At 41.0% G+C, this 20306-nt stretch overlaps 1 protein-coding gene across 5 annotated transcripts in view; it reads left to right on the top strand.

Annotated features, from left to right (window-relative positions):
- The window catches only part of MITF (melanocyte inducing transcription factor), a 178569-nt gene that overhangs the window by 91801 nt on the left and 66462 nt on the right, over positions 1-20306 (top strand). For all 5 annotated transcript variants that reach the window (XM_075834028.1, XM_075834029.1, XM_075834030.1 and 2 more), the window contains exon 2: positions 9590-9839. In XM_075834028.1, the coding sequence (XP_075690143.1) occupies positions 9590-9839 (250 nt within the window). The remainder of the gene's footprint in view (positions 1-9589; positions 9840-20306) is intronic.

Genomic DNA, 20306 nt, shown 5'->3' on the forward strand with positions numbered 1-20306 from the left:
GTTGTCACCTAATATAGTAAAAATTTGGAATTATAGTTCCATTTCTTGATTTAGGAGGGACATTTTTTTTCTTACATTTCTTTTCTTCAGGCTTCCAGTTAGATTTATTTCTATTGAGACCAAAGTAGGAGAAGAAGTTAGCTACTTCCTCTCCTACTGATGTCAATATAAGAATGACACTTACCAGCACTGAGAATTTTTTCCACGTAAATAAAAGGAGTCTTTTATATAGATTTGTCTTTTTAAACAGTGTCATGTCATACATTTCAGGAAAGGGGGTGATAACACTCATATATCTGTCTACTTGAAAGCCATGCCCCTTATAACAACACTAACAACAAAAAGGCCTTCATAAAAATGTCCGTCACTAATACTATTTGTGAAACGAATGCCGTTATCTTACTGCCCGTTATCTAGGAGCATCTCAGGGCAGCTTCACGCATCATACAGAGATATATTATCCTTACCTAGACAAAACAGCTTTTGTGCTGAATATCGTACCCAAAATCTTCATCAACATTGAACACAGTTCTTATAACTAGAACTGATTACCATTACAAACATACCAGAATAAGGTCACTCAATCGGTCAATTTAATGCTGCATTCAGCAACATTTTACAAATCCAGATTTCCTCGAACTCACTCATGTCTAGTCAGATAACAATATTTTTATTGTAATAACGGAGCTGACTTATCAGTTTAAAAAAACAAATCGGGCGCCATCATCAAAAATGAAATCAAATTATCTGCTTATGGGCCACAGACTATAGTCACGGTGAAGTAGCCCTGTTAGTGGTAGAACGGGGAAGACATTGGGTTTTAGAATAATTGAAGGAGCCAAATGCTAAATTTGAATTCACTTCCATGACTATGGGGCAGAATGAAAGAACATCAGGAATTTTTTATTTAGGCAAATCTATATAGGGTTAGGGTTGGAGTAGGGTGAGGGTTGGTCAGGTAGAGTCAAAAGGGAGAATAATATCATTCAAATTTTCTGTTGTGGACAAACTCTAATTGATTTAAGATAACCTCCTTTGTCAGCTTCACCTTGACGTTGAGCTGAAAACTGGGAGTCAAACCCTCAGTAATCAGCTGTTATCACTGGAGGAGGCAGCTGGCATGTCTATAATCCCACATTAAATTTGGCAGCCGACCATTCTATAAATGGTGATGCCGAGTCCTCCGAACAGCAAGAGGCGCTCTGCCACATAGAGGGGATCCATAGCAGGAACCTCCCTCTAGGACGTCCATTAAATCCTAATAATTCATTTACAAAGGGACATACCCATTATCAAACTGACATAATGTCCCACTTGCAGCACAAATTACCAGATTGAATATATCTCTTAATCTTTAAAACGGGCCAGTCTGGTCCCAAAATGCATTATTAGGCCTTGTTCACACGGCGCTCAAAAAAACCGACATGTAAACCCATCAAAAAAGCTAGTGTTTTTGCAAAGCGCTTTTTAAATTACAGGCGTTTTTTATGCATTTTTTTTTACGTGTTTTCAGCGTGTTTTTTTGGGCGCGTAATTAGGACTCCCAATGATTATGGGAATTAGGTGCATTTTCGGCGCATTTTACGCTCCAGGAATTGACCTGATGCTTCTTTGTTTACAAGACGTGTTTTTTAAACATACGTGCATGGCCTTAGAGAGAGATATTTAAATGTTTTTTAATTTTGATGTGGTATTTTGGTACGCACTCCTTTCCACCCCCTGTTCACATTAGTATTGTGCCTTCCTGCAACTTTTTTTTATTCCAGTTTTCTTTGGTTGATTGCCAAGTGTGATTCATTTACGGCGGTCAGTGCTTAAGTAGGGGAATTGCTGCAATATTCCTCTCAATCAGTTGTACAAATCTAGCAGAGCTGAATGTGTCATTTAACATTTGGCCTGTATTTTTTGAGTACCATGATAACTGCTCTGAGTAAAGATAATGCAATGGGTTTACCTGCAGTCCAATGGACAACAGTGTGTTGTGCCAAATGACAAACTCCTCTCTACTACTTTTGGTTCTTCTTAATGGAAAAGGCAATTATTCTAGGCAGAGTTGACTGAGAACATGAAGACATTGACTAGCAATACAATGGATGAATATTATTTAAAAAAAAACTTAGAAATCTACCTCTGAGGGGCCTGAAGCAAGGGCATACATACCATAGAGGTGCATACTGCTGCTGCTATGGGGCCACTCGAGATAGGGGGCTCATCTAATGTTGGCTGAATCCCTTATTGTAATGGATGGTGATAACGTGTACATGGATACCCTCTCCAGAGGCCGGGTGTGGGACAAAATTAAAGGGATCAATCAAGCACCAAGACCACTTGTCCCAAGCTGTTAGGTATAAGGGCGTATTAACCAGCACCAGTAGGGAGCCCCAGCTAAATCTATGCCATGTGGCCAACTCACCTCTTTGTTTCAAAGACAAAGGTTGATGTAATATATAGAATTTATGTGGCCAAGAGACTTATGGTCCCCTTGAAGCACCAGTGTGCAGGTAAGGTCAACCACCATAACCCATATGGCTCCGCCATTGTAATTTTTGGATCATTACTCGAATTGCCTGAATTCAGAACCCATTCGCATGGCACAGGGCATCGAGGATGACCAAGTCCTATTCCAGCTAATTCCAGATAATTAACAGTATCTTAAATGGCAGCTTAATTCCCGTGCCCTATCCAAGTCTTGGTATTACAGACAGTAATGCATTAGAACGATGCGATCAGCTTCCAGACACATCTCGTATGTGATTTGTCATATCTCCAGGGTAAACACCAAAGAGAAAACAAATCAAAGGATTTTAGCGTTGTCTTACACTTGGTTAAACTGTGACAGATCCATGGATGACAGGACCTTGCCACATAAAAGGATGTATTATTTCTGGAGTGGTTTCAGTCTTGCTCCAGTGCTGCACTAATCTCATATTCCTCGCTAATGTTCTTGAGAAATTGATGTCATATTCACAGGTCCGCAGTGATGTTCACGCTTGTAGACTTCATACTATGGTGGCTTAGACTTAGGACGAAAGGAGACGGGGGTAAAATGGGAAAGCCAAGCTTCGTCTCTGTATATGTTACGCTGTATATATAGGGACTTGGTGGGAAAGAACATGGGTGTCTGTCTATAGATAGACCATAGTGTTAGCGAATAGGAAAAGCAACATGCGAGACAGATTTGTATATTAACTTGTGACGTACATTTGAAGCATGACGGAAATGAGTAATCAGGATTTAGTGTCTGTTAAAGGAGGCAACCTCAATAATGTCTTGTCTTGTTGGAACACAGACGAGATGCCTGGTCGTTCCGAAAAGGCTAGACGGGAGAACTTCCATACAAACCTTGGTTGAATGGAAGCCAGCTGAGAATATGTTGACCTATGATGCCCATATCCCCTTTCAAGGCATATGGGCAGAGATTGTCTTCATGGGACAACTCCTTTATATAGGTGTTGGCACAACAATGGTGAACGTATACCCTGAAGAATGTCTTTATTCAAAGTTATACGCTACATGGTTAAAAGTATGTCGACACCCAAATATCACACAAAGCCATGGACATGAATAGTTGGACCCTCTTTCCTTCTATAAAAGCCATCAATCTTCTAAGGAGATTGGATTCCTGTCCAGACCACCATAAGAACATTAAAGAGGTTGGACAATGGTGTTGGGTGAGAAGGCCCGGCTTGAAGTTGGTGTTCTAGGTCATCCCAACGGTGTTTGATGGTTTGAAGATAAGGGCTCTGTGCGGGTAGTCAAGTTCTTCTACAACCAGTTCAGAAAAACATTTTAGTTGACCTTGTTCTGTGCTAAGGGAGCATTGTCATGATGAAACAAGAATGGGCCTTCTCAAAACTTTGCCGAAAGGTTAGAAGAACACTGTTACCTAGGGTGTCATTGTATCGGTAAAGAGGTTGGCTCATGAAGACAACCCCTGTCCATATGCACTATTAGGGCATATGGACTTCATAGAGGGGTTTCCAATTCTCGGGACTCCCCTCTATGAGCCAGAACGGAGAACCCTCTGTATGAGCGTCTCCCTTTCTGGCAGACTCAAGCCGTCCTTGTATTACATGGACGGCTATTCAGCTAAATAGTTGCCATGTAATACTACATTTCGTAGTGCAGGGGAAATGCCTGGCAGGCCGCGACTTCCCGCAGCAAAATCAGTTGTTTCCTGTGGTTGCAAGAAGCGGGGCTCGGGGTGATCAGCTAAAGGTAGCCACATTTTGAATGGGGTTGCTAGGACCCACATCAATCCTAAATGGGCCACATCACAGCACTTAGACTGAAGATGATCCTTATTAATAATAATAATAATAATACAAGTTATTATTATTTGAAGCCATTAAATTATTACTTTTGACCATTCATTGCATTTAAAGGGTATGTAGACCTTTTCAACTATGTTTTATTGCTCCATTACATCTAAAATGAAATAAATAAATAAAAATCAAGCAAACCCTCATAGTCTTGATTCAACACATCCTACTGTTTTCTGTATACATCTCCTATGCAGACCTATGTGTCTCCATGGCAATAGACTTTAAACAAAACTTGTGTGTACTTTGATCCTACAATCATGTGTTACTTGTCTCCATCTTCCCCTTTTTCTACTGGCCTGTAGGTTATCAAAAAGAGAGTGCAAAGAGAATGGAATGCAGACTACACACATGGTTTGTTTGTAGTCTGTAACCATGGAGACGCATACATCAGCATAGGAACAGCAAACCTAAAATGGTGGGAAATTGTTAAGTTGTTTGATTTTTTTGTTTTAGTTGTATATGAGTACTTAAAAATTGGTATTTTAACCAATTAACCAATTATGAATTAGATGAGAGCCTGTGGAATCTCACCTTCTCTGCCTTGATATAGTTGGATAACGTGGAATATGCCACTAATTTATCTCCCCACCATTCATTTATGTTAGAAAACAAGTATTTTAGTACCTGCAACTTATCTAAATTCTACTTTTTTTTTTTATTGTAAATTTTTTATTTATTTTTTGCTAGTATCACAGTCAATAACTTGTCTTGAGCAGCTAATTAGTGCGATTACTCCACCGCTGTATTAGCCTCTGAACAAAGGTTTCTGTCCTGGTTTATCAAAAGGATCAGACACTTTGGGAATGTTGTGACCTGACAGGCCTTAAATAACAAGACAATCTCTACCTCGGAAAATTGGCTTTTGAGCCCGACCGATTCATTGTTTGATCTTACCTTCAAACACCAACGCACCCCCTTCTCTATGGGAAGTCAATTAATAATACAGAGGTTAACGTGCGCCATGGAACCGTAAGGGTAACAGATTATGAACTATGTATCAAGATGTGTTTGCTGCAGTCGTTTATATCCAGATTTTTAGACGCGCTTTCGGCTCCTAATTAGCAACCGTATGTGACGATTGATGTGGAATTGTTTGGGAAATATCAGGATTCTGCTTTGCAGTGAGAAGTCTGACACTGTGTTAGTAAAGCTGTTAAGGATCTCGGAGGTTTTTCTAAATATACTATGGTAAGAACATCAGCAGGAAGTTAAGAAGAAATGTACAGACTTCCTGCCATAACCATCTGTGGAGAGATGACCTTATTTACATGTCATGTGGAAGGACATACTGATATTACCAGGCCTAGTAACCGTACATGCTCGGCCCTGTCCACACCACGCCTATGGGTGACGTATGCCACTGTATGCTATCTGTCATGACGTAACCCTTAAACAGGTTAGGCGGGGACCAAAAATTTTCATCAGCGTAGTCCCTGCAGTATGTAAGTACATTCACTAATATACATTCCGGTCCCACGTCGTGCTGATTCTGAGATTTTCATAAATTTTTATAGCGCCACCCAGGGACCGGAAGTCTAGTGGCACAGTCTTTGATGACAATACGGCTCTTCGTCATCTTACCGATCCTGCTGTACTCTATGTACTCTCTGTACTACTGATTGTACATGGAGTACAGCGGGGGCCGGTCACACGACCAAGAGTTGTATCGTCATCAAAGAAGACTGTGCAACTAGACTTCTGGTACCCCGGCAGCGCTATAAAAATCTATGAAAATCTCAGAATCAGCGCAACGAGGACCGGAATGTATATTTGCGAATGTGATCACATACTGCAGGGACTACACTGATGATCATTATTGGTTTCCACATAACTCCTTTAAACGTATGTGTCATTACATTTTCATGACGTATCCATTAGATGGATACCATAATAGTCTATGGGTGATGGGTGCCTGTTATCCTGTAAGACATCCTCTGCATACATATACATATGGTGTATAACTAGGCAGTTAAAGAAACATGTTGGGCTAAGCTTAAAGGGTTCCACTTTGGCCAGTGCTTTTTGTTAAAAGGGCCCCCTAAAAATTATCCCTTTGGCGAGCGATCAACTGTAGAGTGTTGCGGAACCTGATCGGAAGTGTTAAATTTCCCTACAGCACCACCACTGGGGAAGTGAAGCATTACATGTTACCCATTGAAATCTATAGGTTATCTGATTAATGCACAGAGATGTTGAGACCTTCGGAGAGTGAGAGACGCTCTTTGTAGCAAATTGATGAAGGTTGTAAATGAATTTTTATACATTTGAAAATGGGTTATGTAAACCAGACAACACCTTTAAACATTGTGTTATGCCTGGCAGGGCCTGAGGAGGCGGGGCATGACACAGGGAGTCTTTGGTGTTCTTCAACCCTATGTGTCATGCTCCGCCCCTTTTATGCTGGCACTAGGCTTAATATAGTGTATTGGTTGTGCCTCAGGGCTGGCATGTAAAGCCTTTAGTTGGGTCACTGTGACTGGCTTAATAGGGACACTAACTAAGGGGGGGGGGGCCTGTAATTGTCTATTATATAAGCATTTTGTGGCATACAAAATTTTTTTATATTTTTGATTTATTTTTAAATGTTGAGGGATTTTATAAAACTCCCAAAGCTGGGTGCACAGAGCCTGTAGGGTGGCATACACATTCCCTATATTTTCCTAGGCACTCTGTGTGGCACCTTATGGTTCATTTATATTGCACGTTCATTTGTATGCCACGTATGACTTCTAGAATACCTCTGTAATACGGCATCTGATGGAACATGGCATACTTTTTTCTGTTAAACCCATATGATAATCAGATATTAACCTGTAAAACGTATATGCAGAAAAACCACTCTTATAGTATATGTTTGGTTTGGTTACATCACACTATATGATTAGAAAAATGTTTTTGCTAACCAAAAATATATAGCGCCAGTGTACGAAGTGTGGCAACTCCACCTGCACCAGCTAATGACGGTTATGTTGGTTGTCACCCAGCCCAGGGCCGATTCTAGCTTTTCTGCTGCCTGAGGCGAAAATTGATATGGTGCCCCCCAGATTTTGATTGACATCCCCCTGGCTGTTCTACATCACCAGCAGCCTCCTCCAACTCTTGCGGATGCGCTGTTGACTTGTACTGGCATACGTGGTGCAGCCTGGCAGAGTACAACTCGCTGCACGGTGTGTGCCCAAGAAGTACAAGGTAATGGCGCATCTGAGAAAGTTGGAGGAGACTGGTAGTAATGTATAACAGCTAGAGGGATGTCAATCAAACATGGAAAGGTGAGTTTGGAGGAAGGACTATGTGACTCTTCAGGATAGTGGCACTGGCCCATGACCCTTTAATGAGTAATTAGCATATTTACGTGCACCATTTTAAAAGTTGATTTTAGAGATTTTGCTGCATCTGAAAAAAAACATACAGGCGACTGTTTGTAAATATTGTCAGGTCATGTATCACCGTATGGTGGCGGTTTAAGGAATTAAAACTACCTGACATTCCCATTAAATATACAATGAACTGAAAACAATTCCGTCTGCCCTGTAATTTTGTTATTATAAATATATTCTATATAATTACATCCCCAGAACCAAGATCTGACATATATACAGCACCAGAACAAAGCTCAATACATGTATACAGCACCAGAACAAAGCTCAATACATATATACAGCATCACAACCAAGCTCAGTTCATAAATACAGCACTAGAACCAAGCTCAGTACATATATACAGCATCAGAACCAAGCTCAGTAAATAAATACAGCATCAGAACAAAGCTCAGTACATATATACAGCATCAGAACAAAGCTCAATACATATATACAGCACCAGAACAAAGCTCAGTACATAAATACAGCACCAGAACAAAGCTCAGTACATATATACAATGCCAGAACAAAGCTCAGTATATATACAGCCCCAGAACAAAGCTCAATACATATATACAGCACCAGAACAAAGCTCAATACATATATACAGCACCTGAACTAAGCTCAGTACATATATACAACACCTGAACCAAGCTCAGTACATATATACAGCCCCAGAACCAAGCTCAGTACATATATACAGCATAAGAACAAAGCAAAATACATATATACAGCATCTCAACCAAGCTCAGTACATAAATACAGCACCAGAACAAAGCTCAATACATAAATACAGCACAAGAACAAAGCTCAGTACATAAATACAGCACCAGAACAAAGCTCAGTACATATATACAACACCTGAACAAAGCTCAGTACATATATACAGCTCCAGAACAAAGTTCAATACATATATACAACACCTGAACCAAGCTCAGTACACATATACAGTACGAGAACCAAGCTCAGTACATAAATACAGCACCAGAACAAATACAGCTCAATTTAGTGCAACCCCTGCCGTAAATAAAGTATTGAAAATTCAAAAAACTACAGCTCCCAGGATGGTCCGAACAATGGTAAGGATATGCTGGGAGATGTTTAACCAAAAAAAATCATACCATCCATCATCTCGCTGCAGATCATACAGTGACTACAGTACTGATTAAAGGCAGAATAAACATTTGCATTAAGTGACTCACCGGTGACTATCTCAGATTCAACTTGTTCTTTTTCTCTTTTCTTCTCTATCCGGTCCAGACCTCTATGATGACTACTCTCGGCTACGGCCCATTTCTGCAGTTTTACGCACAGCTTTCTTCTGCTTCTCACTTTTCAAACATTTCCGCACCTATAAACGAAGATAACATTCTCATGATGCCACACACTACGCCCCTAAGTATAATAGCGCCATACACTGCACCTCTAATTATAATAGCACCATACACTGTCCCTGATTATAATAGCACCATAGTCCCACACACACAGTGCTCCCTGTAGATAGTTCCCCCATAGAGCCCCCTGTAGATGGTACATGGGGCTCTATGGATACGTTTGGCATTTGCGCCGGCAGCTTTCGTGTAATACTTACTGGTGATTTGGGGATTTTCGGGGTAAATGTTCTCTAAATAATCGCTAGGTTCTGAATTCTTATTAGTGTCGTTTATAGTATCACTATGCTGCATGTATTATATTGCTTCATTTTCTAGATAATAACTTTGTATTAACCTTTTCTTGGCCACTTTTTTGTTGCCAAATCCTACTCGGAGCAGACAGCCGGTTGACCGGTTGGGTCTATGAATGGTTTGGGTGTATAAAGGCCGTTGCAGACCCTTTTACCCATGCTTTGTGCACAGAGATAATATTCCCAACTAATTAGGAGTCTATCTCTTGCTTTTTTCACAGCAGCTCAGCAGAGCATCCAGGAGCGTCCAAGCCTCCACTAAGCTCCTCCAATATGACATCACGGATTTTGCTACGCCAGCAGCTCATGCGTGAGCAGATGCAGGAGCAAGAACGTCGTGAACAGCAACAGAAGCAGCAGGCAGCTCACTTCATGCAGCAGAGAGTAGCAGCCAGTCACACACCGGCCATCAACGTCAGCGTGTCCACCAGCCTGCCAACCGCTGCCCAGGTACCAATGGAAGTTCTCAAGGTACGTGCCTTCCTTTATCACTTTTCAGCAGACAGATGTAGAAATCAAATTAACCGTCTCTACACATTAGGTTTTAATTACCCTCAACCCTCTACCATATTCTCAAAGCGCGAACGATGCTGAAAGAATTTATTGACAAGTCAGCTCTGCTACATCTGCAATTATTTTTGCAAAGAAAGAAGTTTTGGAGAGTTTTGCCCTTGAAACCTACAGAATATCATTCTATATGTGCAAAACAGGTCATAAATTAAAGTACCATCTAATGCTTTATGTAAAGTGTGGTCTAGCAGATAATTTTATCCGATGTTATCAGATGTAGCAAAACTAATTTGATCTTTTGTAGAAGGGCTGAGTTTATCAGGTGTAGCAGGGGTGATTTTATCAGATGTAGCAGAGTTTATATTATCAGATGTACTAGAGTTGAGTTGATCTTATGCAGCCGGGCTGAGTTTATCAGGTATAGCAGAGTTGGTTTTATCAGATGTAGTAGGTTTGAGTTTATATGATTCTGTGGGGCTGAGTTTATCAGGTGAAGTAGAGCTGAGTTTGTCCTGTAGTCCTACTCTAGGTGATATCTTATCTGTGGTTTAACGCTAATGTCTAATAGACATTAGATTTGCGTTGGCCGTTCAGGATCCAGAGACAAACTTATGTCCCGGTGGGGGCTGATGACAGATGTCAGGGAAACATGAATGACAGGTAGGTCGGATTTACCCGCCCAATTATACTGTTTTATCCAACAATAAGTAGTCCCATAGGGGTTCGACAGCCAATCATGTCCATTCCCCGCTTCATTAAAAACACATTCGCCCAGGTGTGATTCAAACGTGCTGATATCAGATGACCAAATGTATATGTATGGCTGTTTCACATAGAACTGCCCTAGAAAAGTCAAACGACAAATTCGGCTCTGCTACATCTGTACATTGGTTTAATCCTGCCTCCTATAGCATCATTGTCTGTACACGAAAATAGCGTAGCCACCTGCAGGGAGTATAACACTTTTACCATAGGAGTTATCTGAAGTGTAAAACTGAGCATTCTGTCCCCTGCAGTGTTAAGAAGCCGCAGTTCAGAGGATTAATAATGTAGGTCTGGGAGTTTCACAGCGTTGGGAATATTGCTAAATACGCCAACCTGCGATATATAGAAATGCAAATGGAAGGCTGGTATACATCATTCGACGATTCAGAAACTTTATGGAACAAGTGTATTAAGAGTTTGATAGGAACTACAAGTCCCAGCAGACACTGATCAACCTGATTTTTGTTTCTAGTGCAATAGTAAGAGAGGTTGTCGCTGTCATTCTGTTAGGCATCTGACCTGTAGAGCTTGGATTTCGGATAACTTCTTACTCTCCACTTTGTATGGAACTACAAATCCCAGCATAGACAGCCACAATCACAATTACAGTAAAGGAGTCACGTATTGCCAATCCTCTATCGTTGTATTAAAGAGGACCTGTCACTTCTCCTGACATGTCTATTTGAGTAAGTAAATTTATTCCTCATGATATAACAATTCTGGAGCATCTTTTCTCTGATCTCTACATTGTGCCGTTCCTCTGTTATTCCTACTAGCAATTTATGAATAAATAGACACCTGGCTGTTACCAGTTGGGGGTGTGTCCCTACACAGAGTGACACTGTCCAATCAGTGCTGACATAGTGAGACAGGTTAGGAACACGCCTCTTTGACAAGGAGAATGGTAACACCCAGTTGTTCATTTGTTCATACATTTCTAGGAGGAATAACAGAGGAATGGCACAGTGCAGAGTTCTTGAACAAGGACTACAGAATTGTTATTTTATGGAAAAGTATTTCAAATGTAGGCGTTTTCTTTCTGATTTCATTTGAATCCAACAGAAATAAAATTGTGGCATATTCTAGGGGGTCAATGCTTCTAGGGGTGAATAACTCCGCAATACGGTGCCACAGAGAGGTACCATCAGACGGCACACATCATGCCTACGACTCCGTAGTACCATGATGCAGGGACTCTGTGTGCCTCCGAAGAGGCTCCATGGTCGAGACTTTGCCTAACTCTGTCACTACATTTCATTACTTATTTTGTACTAATTCCGAGCTTTATTATACTCCAGAGCTGCATTCCCAATTCTGCAGGTTTCAGAGCTGAAATCTCCTGCTTGTTCACAGGTCTTTCTCTGGTGATTTGTGTTTTGGCAATTGTCTTCCTTACACCAGGCACCATACAATAATCTAATGTATGAAAACTGTCTTAACTAAACTGTTAGGGTTGTGTCTGACAACGAGCAAGTTGACTGTTTCTAGTGACAACCACCAGAACTATAACACAGGTTTTTACCTAGCATCAATATAAGTAATGTAATGTATTTACAAAGTTCCTCAACTTTTTATGCAAATTAATTTAATGTTAAAACTTGGATATACCTTTAAATGATCTTCCCAAATGGATTTTCTTGCAATTTTTCATGTCCTTACATCTCAGAGAAAAAACCCACAAAACTTTCAAACAATTGTTTACATCTTAAGCGCTCGCTTCTTGCAGTCTCTGAGGATAGTTTACTATAAAGTATGATTAATATCGTCTCGGTCTTCAAACCACGAGGCCCAGGTAGAGACAATTTATCTTGCACGTCTCTGCAAACCAATTTCTTTAACTTTATTTAGGTTTCGAAGAGAGTCCCAAAAAAAGTTGTCTTGTTTAGAGTTGTTGTGTAGTTGAATGTGCTCTATTTTTCCCTGTTATCAGCCATTTTAGACTGGAAAGGGGCTGACTGTATCTCCTCTATTAGCGTTTACCTACATAGGTGTGACAGACGTTATCCGCAGTTTTTAGAAGGTTCTAGAAGCTGCGGACTTTAGGAGTAGTGGCCCTTTAATTCCGTGTAGCCAGTTTGTAGTTTTGCAAATCATCATTGTAATCCCTTCTTTTTGTTTGTAATTCAAATGAGTCGTTGGCTACAGAGGCTTTTATTCCTTGTTAGATGAGAATCGGCAGGAGCTTGTTAGTATCTGGGCACCACGGGGACATCTAGCTTCCTAATTACTGGAAAATTCTCCATGCTTAAGAATAGATTTAATTTCACACATTGAGATTTAGACCAAAAAAAGTAAAAGGAAACACAATGCATCTTTATCAGGGAGAAACAAGATCAGACTCCTTCTCCGGAGACAATAAAGAAGAATTATTCGGGACTGGCGGAAGTAAATAAAAACACTTGTATTAGACAGAAACGACTGATTGTTCTTTTTGCGTTACATTGAGTTTTAATGTCTGAGAAGATTCAAAAAGAAGTGAGAAAAGGTTAGGGAACGCCGCAAAAATCAACACGGACAATTGTATTATCTTTTTTTTTTTTTATTTGTAATTAACATAGTTCAAAATTAAAATGAATGAATTAAAGAGGTTTTCCATTTGGAACAATCTCTTTTTGTCAGAAGCGTCCCCCAACAATCAGCTGATTGCAGGAGACCTCCAGCGATCAGTTGTAATAAGTGAAGGAACCTGGACGCAAGTGTTTAATTTCCCTGCAGTGCCACCACAGGAGAAATGAAGAATTACAGTTTTCATTGAAATCAAGTGGTTCTTAAAGGGAATGTGACGCTAGAAAAACATTTTTTTTTTCTTTAGTTAAACAATTAGTGTGTAGGTGATTAGACATTGTTCTAATTTTTTTATTTTTTTCACGAGTCAGGAAATATTATAAATTAGATTCTAATTTATAATATTTCCCAGCGCTGGTCACTCGATGGAGCAATTCCAAAAATTGCAGCATTGCATGTGGTAAAGCAACCACATTGCTTTATGCTGCAAAATTTGAGAAAACTCACTCGCTCTAGTGAGCTCTCAGAACCCCCCCCTCCCTTATCCTGCCTAGTGCCGGGAGAAACGAGGGGATTGAACGGTCAAACCTCCTACACTGTGTGTCACTATTTTTTGAGCTAACACAGTGTAGTAGGTTTACATACACTAGTAAACACACAGTAAAACACGAACATACACAGAAATAACTTACCTGCTCCTGCCGCCGCCGCTCCCTCCGGTCCGTCCGCTCCGTCTGCTACCGCCGCTCCAAGTGCACAAGTCCGTAGGCCGCGACCGGAAGTAGTAATCTTACTGTCCGGCCGCGACTTCCGGTCCACAGGAAAATGGCGCCGGACGTCGCACAGTTCAACTTGGACTGTGTGGGAGCGGCGCATGCGCCGTTCCCACACAGACGGCGTACAGCATAGTGGATGGAACGGGCCCCGTTCACATTCACTATGGGACTGTAGCTGCCGTATTCCATGTCTGTATGTGTCGTTAATCAACACATACAGAAATGGAAAAAAAAATGGCAACCCCCATAGGGAAGAAAAAGTGTAAAAATAAAAAAAAGTAAAACACAAACACACAAATAAATAAAAAAATGTTTAATAACACACTAAAGTCAAATTGATCTAAAAAATATTTTTTTTCGTGACACTGGTCCTTTAAGTCTATTCTAATAGACTATTTGCTCATCTGTAACTGACAGAAGGGGGTCCCCTGATCGGGACTTCCCTCTATTTATTTATGTGAGACATCTATTCCATCTGCCTCCACCTTAGGTTAGGAAGAAGAGGGGGCAGATGTACTGGAGTAACACATGGATGTAGAATCCGAGTATACACAGGGGTTATTTGTAGTCTGCATCAAAAGGTGGGAGATTTTTAATCAAGACTTTTTTAAAGTTGCATATTTTTTTCCCCAGATGCATTGGAGCATAAATAATGGTTGCAAAAGTCTACATACCCTTTTACCTGTCCAAAACATTAGTTCTACCAAAAATACAGATCATTAGATGTATCTGGCAGCCGCTTATCAAATTATTCAAATATCACACAAGTTTGGCAGAGCTGATCATGTTAAAGTGTAGCTAAGTTTGACAAACTTCTGACATGTCATAGTGACCTATCAGAAGTTTGGATTGGTGGGGGTCCGAGCACTGAGACCCCCACCAATCGCTAGAACGAAGCAGTGCTAGTTTCAGCACTCAGCCGCTTCGTGTCTGTTCGGCTTTTTTCGGAAAGCCGATGTATCGGAGTACGGGCTCATAGACTTTCTACTGAGTCCGTACACAATACATTTATTTCCGGAAAAAGCCGAACAGACACGAAGCGGCGGAGCACTCACATGAGCACTTCAGCTGCTTCGTTCTAGCAATTGGTGGGGGTCTCAGTGCTCGGACCCCCACCAATACAAACTTCTGACATCTCACTACACTTTAATGGATGTAAAAATACATTGTATGTACAGTGAGCCAGATAGTCATGTACAGACCCGACATCTTGATTTGGGGACACTGGGGCAGATTTACTAAGGAACTTTATAAACGGGGCAATTATGGGACAAACGAGCGTTCCCAGAGCGCCCGTTCCTGATCATTTCCCTGTGTAAACAGGGCAACGATCAGCCGATGAAGGAGCAAACTCTCGTTCATCGCCTGATTGTATAGTTTCGGCAGCTTAAAATATTATCGTTGTCGGCAGCACATCTCCCTGTGTAAACAGGGAGACGTGCTGCCGACATGATAGAAATGTATGGGGACGAGCGATCGTAGTAAAGAGGAGCAAACGATCGCCGATCAAAAATCGTTTGATCGACGCTTGTTGTTACGGCTAAAATGGGCCAGTGATAAAGTACCTTAAGGCTCTGTGCTCGCTACGTTTTGGCCCTACATTTAGTGAGTACGTCTGGAAAGCTGCCGATGTACATGCTAAACATATCCATAGGGCTCATCCCAAAAGAGTGTCCTTTAGCCCTCCGTCAGGCTGATAAACGTCAGTTCCTTTTTTTTTTTTAGTAGACTACGCTTTTTCATCCCAAGGGATACCGCAAAAAGAAACATGTGCTGCACGGTATACATTTTTTTTTAACATTGGAGTCTATGGGTGACGTATGACACTGTATGGCATCTGTCACAGGTATACGTTTAACATATACGTCCTGGGCTTTTCAATAGCCTTTTATGACGTATGCGTTAAACAGATGCCTTTATAGACTATGGGCTAGGTATGTATTAAACGGATGCCTAAGGGTATGTTTACACGCAAACGTAAAATACGTCTGAAATTACGGAACTGTTTTCAGGCGAAAACCGCTCCTGAATTTCAGACATTTTGACAAGTGCACGTGTTTTTTGCAGCGTCCATTATGGACGTAATTGGAGCTGTTTTTCAATGGAGTCAATGAAAAACGGCTCCAATTACGTCCCGAGAAGTGACATGCACTTCTTTGAGACGGCCGTATTTTTACGCGCCGTCTTTTGACAGCGGCGCGTAAAAAAAAGGGCCGTCTGCACAGAACACCGTAAGACCCATTGAAGTAAATGGGCAGATGTTTGCCGATGGTTTGGAGCCGTTTTTTCGGTCGTAATTCCAGGCGAAAAACGCCTGAATTACGTCCGTAAATAGGGCGTGTGAACATACCGTTACAGTCACTCATAGACTATAATGGTATCTGTTTATCGTATACATCATGAACAGAGTCATCCAAGATCGGGTTCATATACGTTTAACAGATACCATTAAACTCTATAGTCAAGGCATCGGTCGCAGCGAGCGTTTAACGTATGTCACGCAAGCTTTTCCCAGGGTATACGTTAAACATAGGCCAAAAACATGATGTGCACAGGGACTAAGACTGGAGCATGACTCTGAATAAATTAGAATATTTTGCGCTGTCCATGCGCCAGAAAGTGAAATATGTTACATAGTTAAAACCAAACAGTATAGCCAAGCCACATGCCTGACAGCAGGGTGGAGCTACACTGCTGTCTGTTGCCATAGGCAACCAGAAGAATTTTGAAAGCGGTTATGAATATGGCTAGGGAACATGTCATTTTGAACTATTGCTTAAAGTGGAATCACGTTTTAACTAGGACAAAAACGCCAGACTCCTCACATATATTGAAGAACAGGTCCACCATTTGTAAGAATAGCAATAAAAAAATTCCGGGGGCCACCCACCAACCATACAGAACATGTGCACCTCCACTTTGAACTGCATCCTAAGCTCTGTTGTTATGCACACACAGGACATATGAACCCTGGTGCTTGAGTGGACCCAAATGCCCCTCTGCCCCATAAAAAGATACCACTATTATGAATGGCACATAATAGGTGGGGGGCCATTACAGATTTTGCAATAGAACCCAGGAGCTTAAAGTTGACCATCCGTGGAGGTGATTCTGCAGCAAAAATCATAACCCACTAGTATTTCTTTTAGATTTTTGATTTTATAATTTCCCTGAATTCTATCCAAAATGAAAAAACACTTAATTACAGAAAGGGACAACGGAAGACATAGAATAATCCTTTGTCCAACCTGGTAAGTGCAATGTATCATACATCTCGGCGAGGATGTAGGCGATATAACAAGACGCTGATTATGGAAGAGCCTGATCATATCTACGTGTGGATTAATCATTTTCACAGCACCGGTGGTTATTGCTCTCTGCCCTGATGGTGATTGGCTGTTCTGTGCTTTAAATACGTCTTTCTGATCACACTGAATACTTTGAGTGTTATGTCTTATTTCAGTGAGTACACAGACGTATATATGGCTGTCAAGGACCAAAAATATTAAAGGACCAGTTGGCTCTCCTAACATGTCTGTTTTAGTAAATACTTGCATCCCCCCCAAAAAAAAAACAATGCAATAGCATCTTTTCTTAGAACAATCCTTTGTGAAGTCCCTCTGTTATACCTCCTGGAAATGTATGAATAAATTAATAACTGGGCTTTATCATATCCCTTGTTTATTGGGTGTGTCCCTACACAGGCTGATACTGTCAACACTGATTGGACAGTGTCAGAGTGTATAGGAACACGCCCCATTAACAAGGGGAATAGTAATACCCTTTAGTCAGTTTATTCATATATTACCAGGTGGAATAACAGAGGATGCGCAAAATGCAGAGCTTTAGTAAAAAATTGTATTTACTAAAAATGACTGATAGGTTCTTTTTAAGATAATATAATCATAGTAATAATACAGTAAAAATTTAAAAATCGTCCATGCTGCTAAACACAGGGTGCAAGATTATGAGAAAAAAATTGGCCCTATGGAAATTGTACTGATCCTATAGCTGTTTACCATGGGGTAGCATTGGACCTCAATGACAGGCCCTAAACACAGAGCAAAAGAAGAGAAATCTTCACCAGATCTTCTCTGCTCTGTCACCATGTCCTGGGTCCCAGGGTCATCCTCCGGCTAAACTTCTGCAGCATGGGTCCTCCGAGCGGGCAGCTGTCCAGGTTTTCCCACCAGTCAACACCATAGGATCAGTTCTGGAATGTCAAACGATTCCCTAGCAATCCATCACTGTGGCCAATATAGGATTAATAATTAAAGCTCTCCTCACCCCTCGCTGGCTGTTGCTGTCAAAGGTTCATTGCCGTTATCGCATCTCCTAAAATCCTCCCCTAACCGTAAATAACGGTCTGAAAACATTTTGCGCCTTTTATGGTAATAATCCGGCAGTCTCGTTCGTTCGTTCGTTCGTTCGTTCGTTCGTTCGTTCGTTCCTCTTCTTGTGCCCCCACCACGAAAAATGTCCTGCGCTGAATGCCAAAATCTTGTCTGAGATAGCGCGCATGAGCCCATCATGTATGCTCCGATGCCCTTCCCTGCTTCGTCCGGGCCTCAGTTGCTGCGCCAATGCGCCGCTATGGTGCTCCGTTGTGCACATGCACCAGAACAGGACATCGATGCAAGTGTGGGTTTTCGTGTGTGCTGGGGGGAGGTGAGGAGCTGTCAATCAAAAGTAAGGAGGCGGGGTTAACTTGGAAAGGCTTCAGGAATGAAGATCTGGCTCTTTTATACTCATTAGCATACGGTGTGGGAATACTAAAAAACAGAAAACTAAAGGTACAGAACCTACTAGATAATTATAGGTTACATGAAAATAATTTTTCACCCACTTCTACTGGGTATTCTTGGTTTAATAGGTAAAATGCTGATGACAGGTTCCCTTTAAAGGGTTGTCCAGTTTAAAAAATAAAATAAAAAATACATCCTGTCAGGGCATTCTGAGTAAATAAGGGGGGGGGGGGGTCCTCTGTTCAGGATCCTCATCTCTTGGTCGGAGTGGAGAGCGATTACAAAGAGCTTTTCTCGTTCTGGAGGACCTGTCCTATCCTGCATTACACAGACAACACATTGATATGAATAATAAACTATGTAATGCTTAATTTCCCCTGTGGTGGCGCTGCAGGGAAATTGAACACTTACCGCAAGGGTTCTCCCCAGATAACAGCTGATCATTGGGAGTCCCAGCAGGGGGAGACTTCCTGATCTGCTTTTTGTCATCAAGACCCTTCTAATAAGTAGGGATTGTCCAAAGTGGAGAACCCCTTTAAGATGTAAGATGTGGTACATTGCACTTAGGGTCTTAAGGGCTATGTCCACCATTGCAACATTGTTTTTTTGCATTGTGTCTTTCAACAGATACCACTATCTTCTGATGGTCGCCCTTGACTTACAATGGGGTCTGTTGGGGTTCCGTTGTAGTGTCTACATGCATGCAGCGCTATTCTTTCTGTCAAAGCTGATGGAATTTGCAACGTAGGAGCCTCCAACGCAAATGTGAATAGTGCCTTACTTGTCCTTTAAATGTAGGACAGGACACCATGGCTTTCCCATACTTACTGGTTTTTGCCTACTGATTTATATAATTTGTGAAGAGCATTTCCCTATATCAGCTACTGGGAAAGCTGGGTAATAATAAATATAACGGCCATTACTGCTCCAATAGAGGTTTCCAGAGTCCTGAATCTAGATTCTTATGCCTTAAAGGGGTTGTTCGGCTTCAGCAAATTGTTGTTATTTTTTTGTATAATTAAAAGTTATACAATTTTCCAATCTACTTTCTGTATTCATTTCTTACAGTTTTCAAGATCTCTGCTTCTTGTCATTCAGGAAGAACATTCATTGTTTACTTCCAGGGGATACAATTCTGTCCATTCTCTGATACACATAGTGTAACTGTAACTGTAACAGAATTGTATCCACAGGAAGTAAACAATGAATGTTCCTACTGAATAACAACAAGCAGAGATCTTGAAAATCATGAGGAATCGATACAGAAAGTACATCAGAAAATTGTCTAACTTTTAATTATGCAAAAAAAAAATAACAACAATAATTTGCTGAAATTGGCCAATTCCTAAAGAGTGGATTCTGTAGGAAAGGAGTTACAATTTATGATTTTATATATACAGTAGTACGGGGTAAGTGATATCTATGCACATTTGACATATAGGAGTTTCGGAAATCTGGGTGAAGCTGTAATGGTTTTCCATACTGAGAGTCACCCGGCATTTTTTAAGAAACAGATATGAGGTAGCAATCTCTGAATTAAATATTAAACTTGAGGGCAAATTTGTTATATTTTGGAGAAAGGGCTCTGCTTTGCCCAATTCTTTATGTTCAAGGATCCCCTGACAATAAGCTGATTA

This window comes from Rhinoderma darwinii, chromosome 7 (assembly GCF_050947455.1).
Source record: "Rhinoderma darwinii isolate aRhiDar2 chromosome 7, aRhiDar2.hap1, whole genome shotgun sequence".
In the NCBI taxonomy this organism is placed as follows: domain Eukaryota; kingdom Metazoa; phylum Chordata; class Amphibia; order Anura; family Rhinodermatidae; genus Rhinoderma; species Rhinoderma darwinii.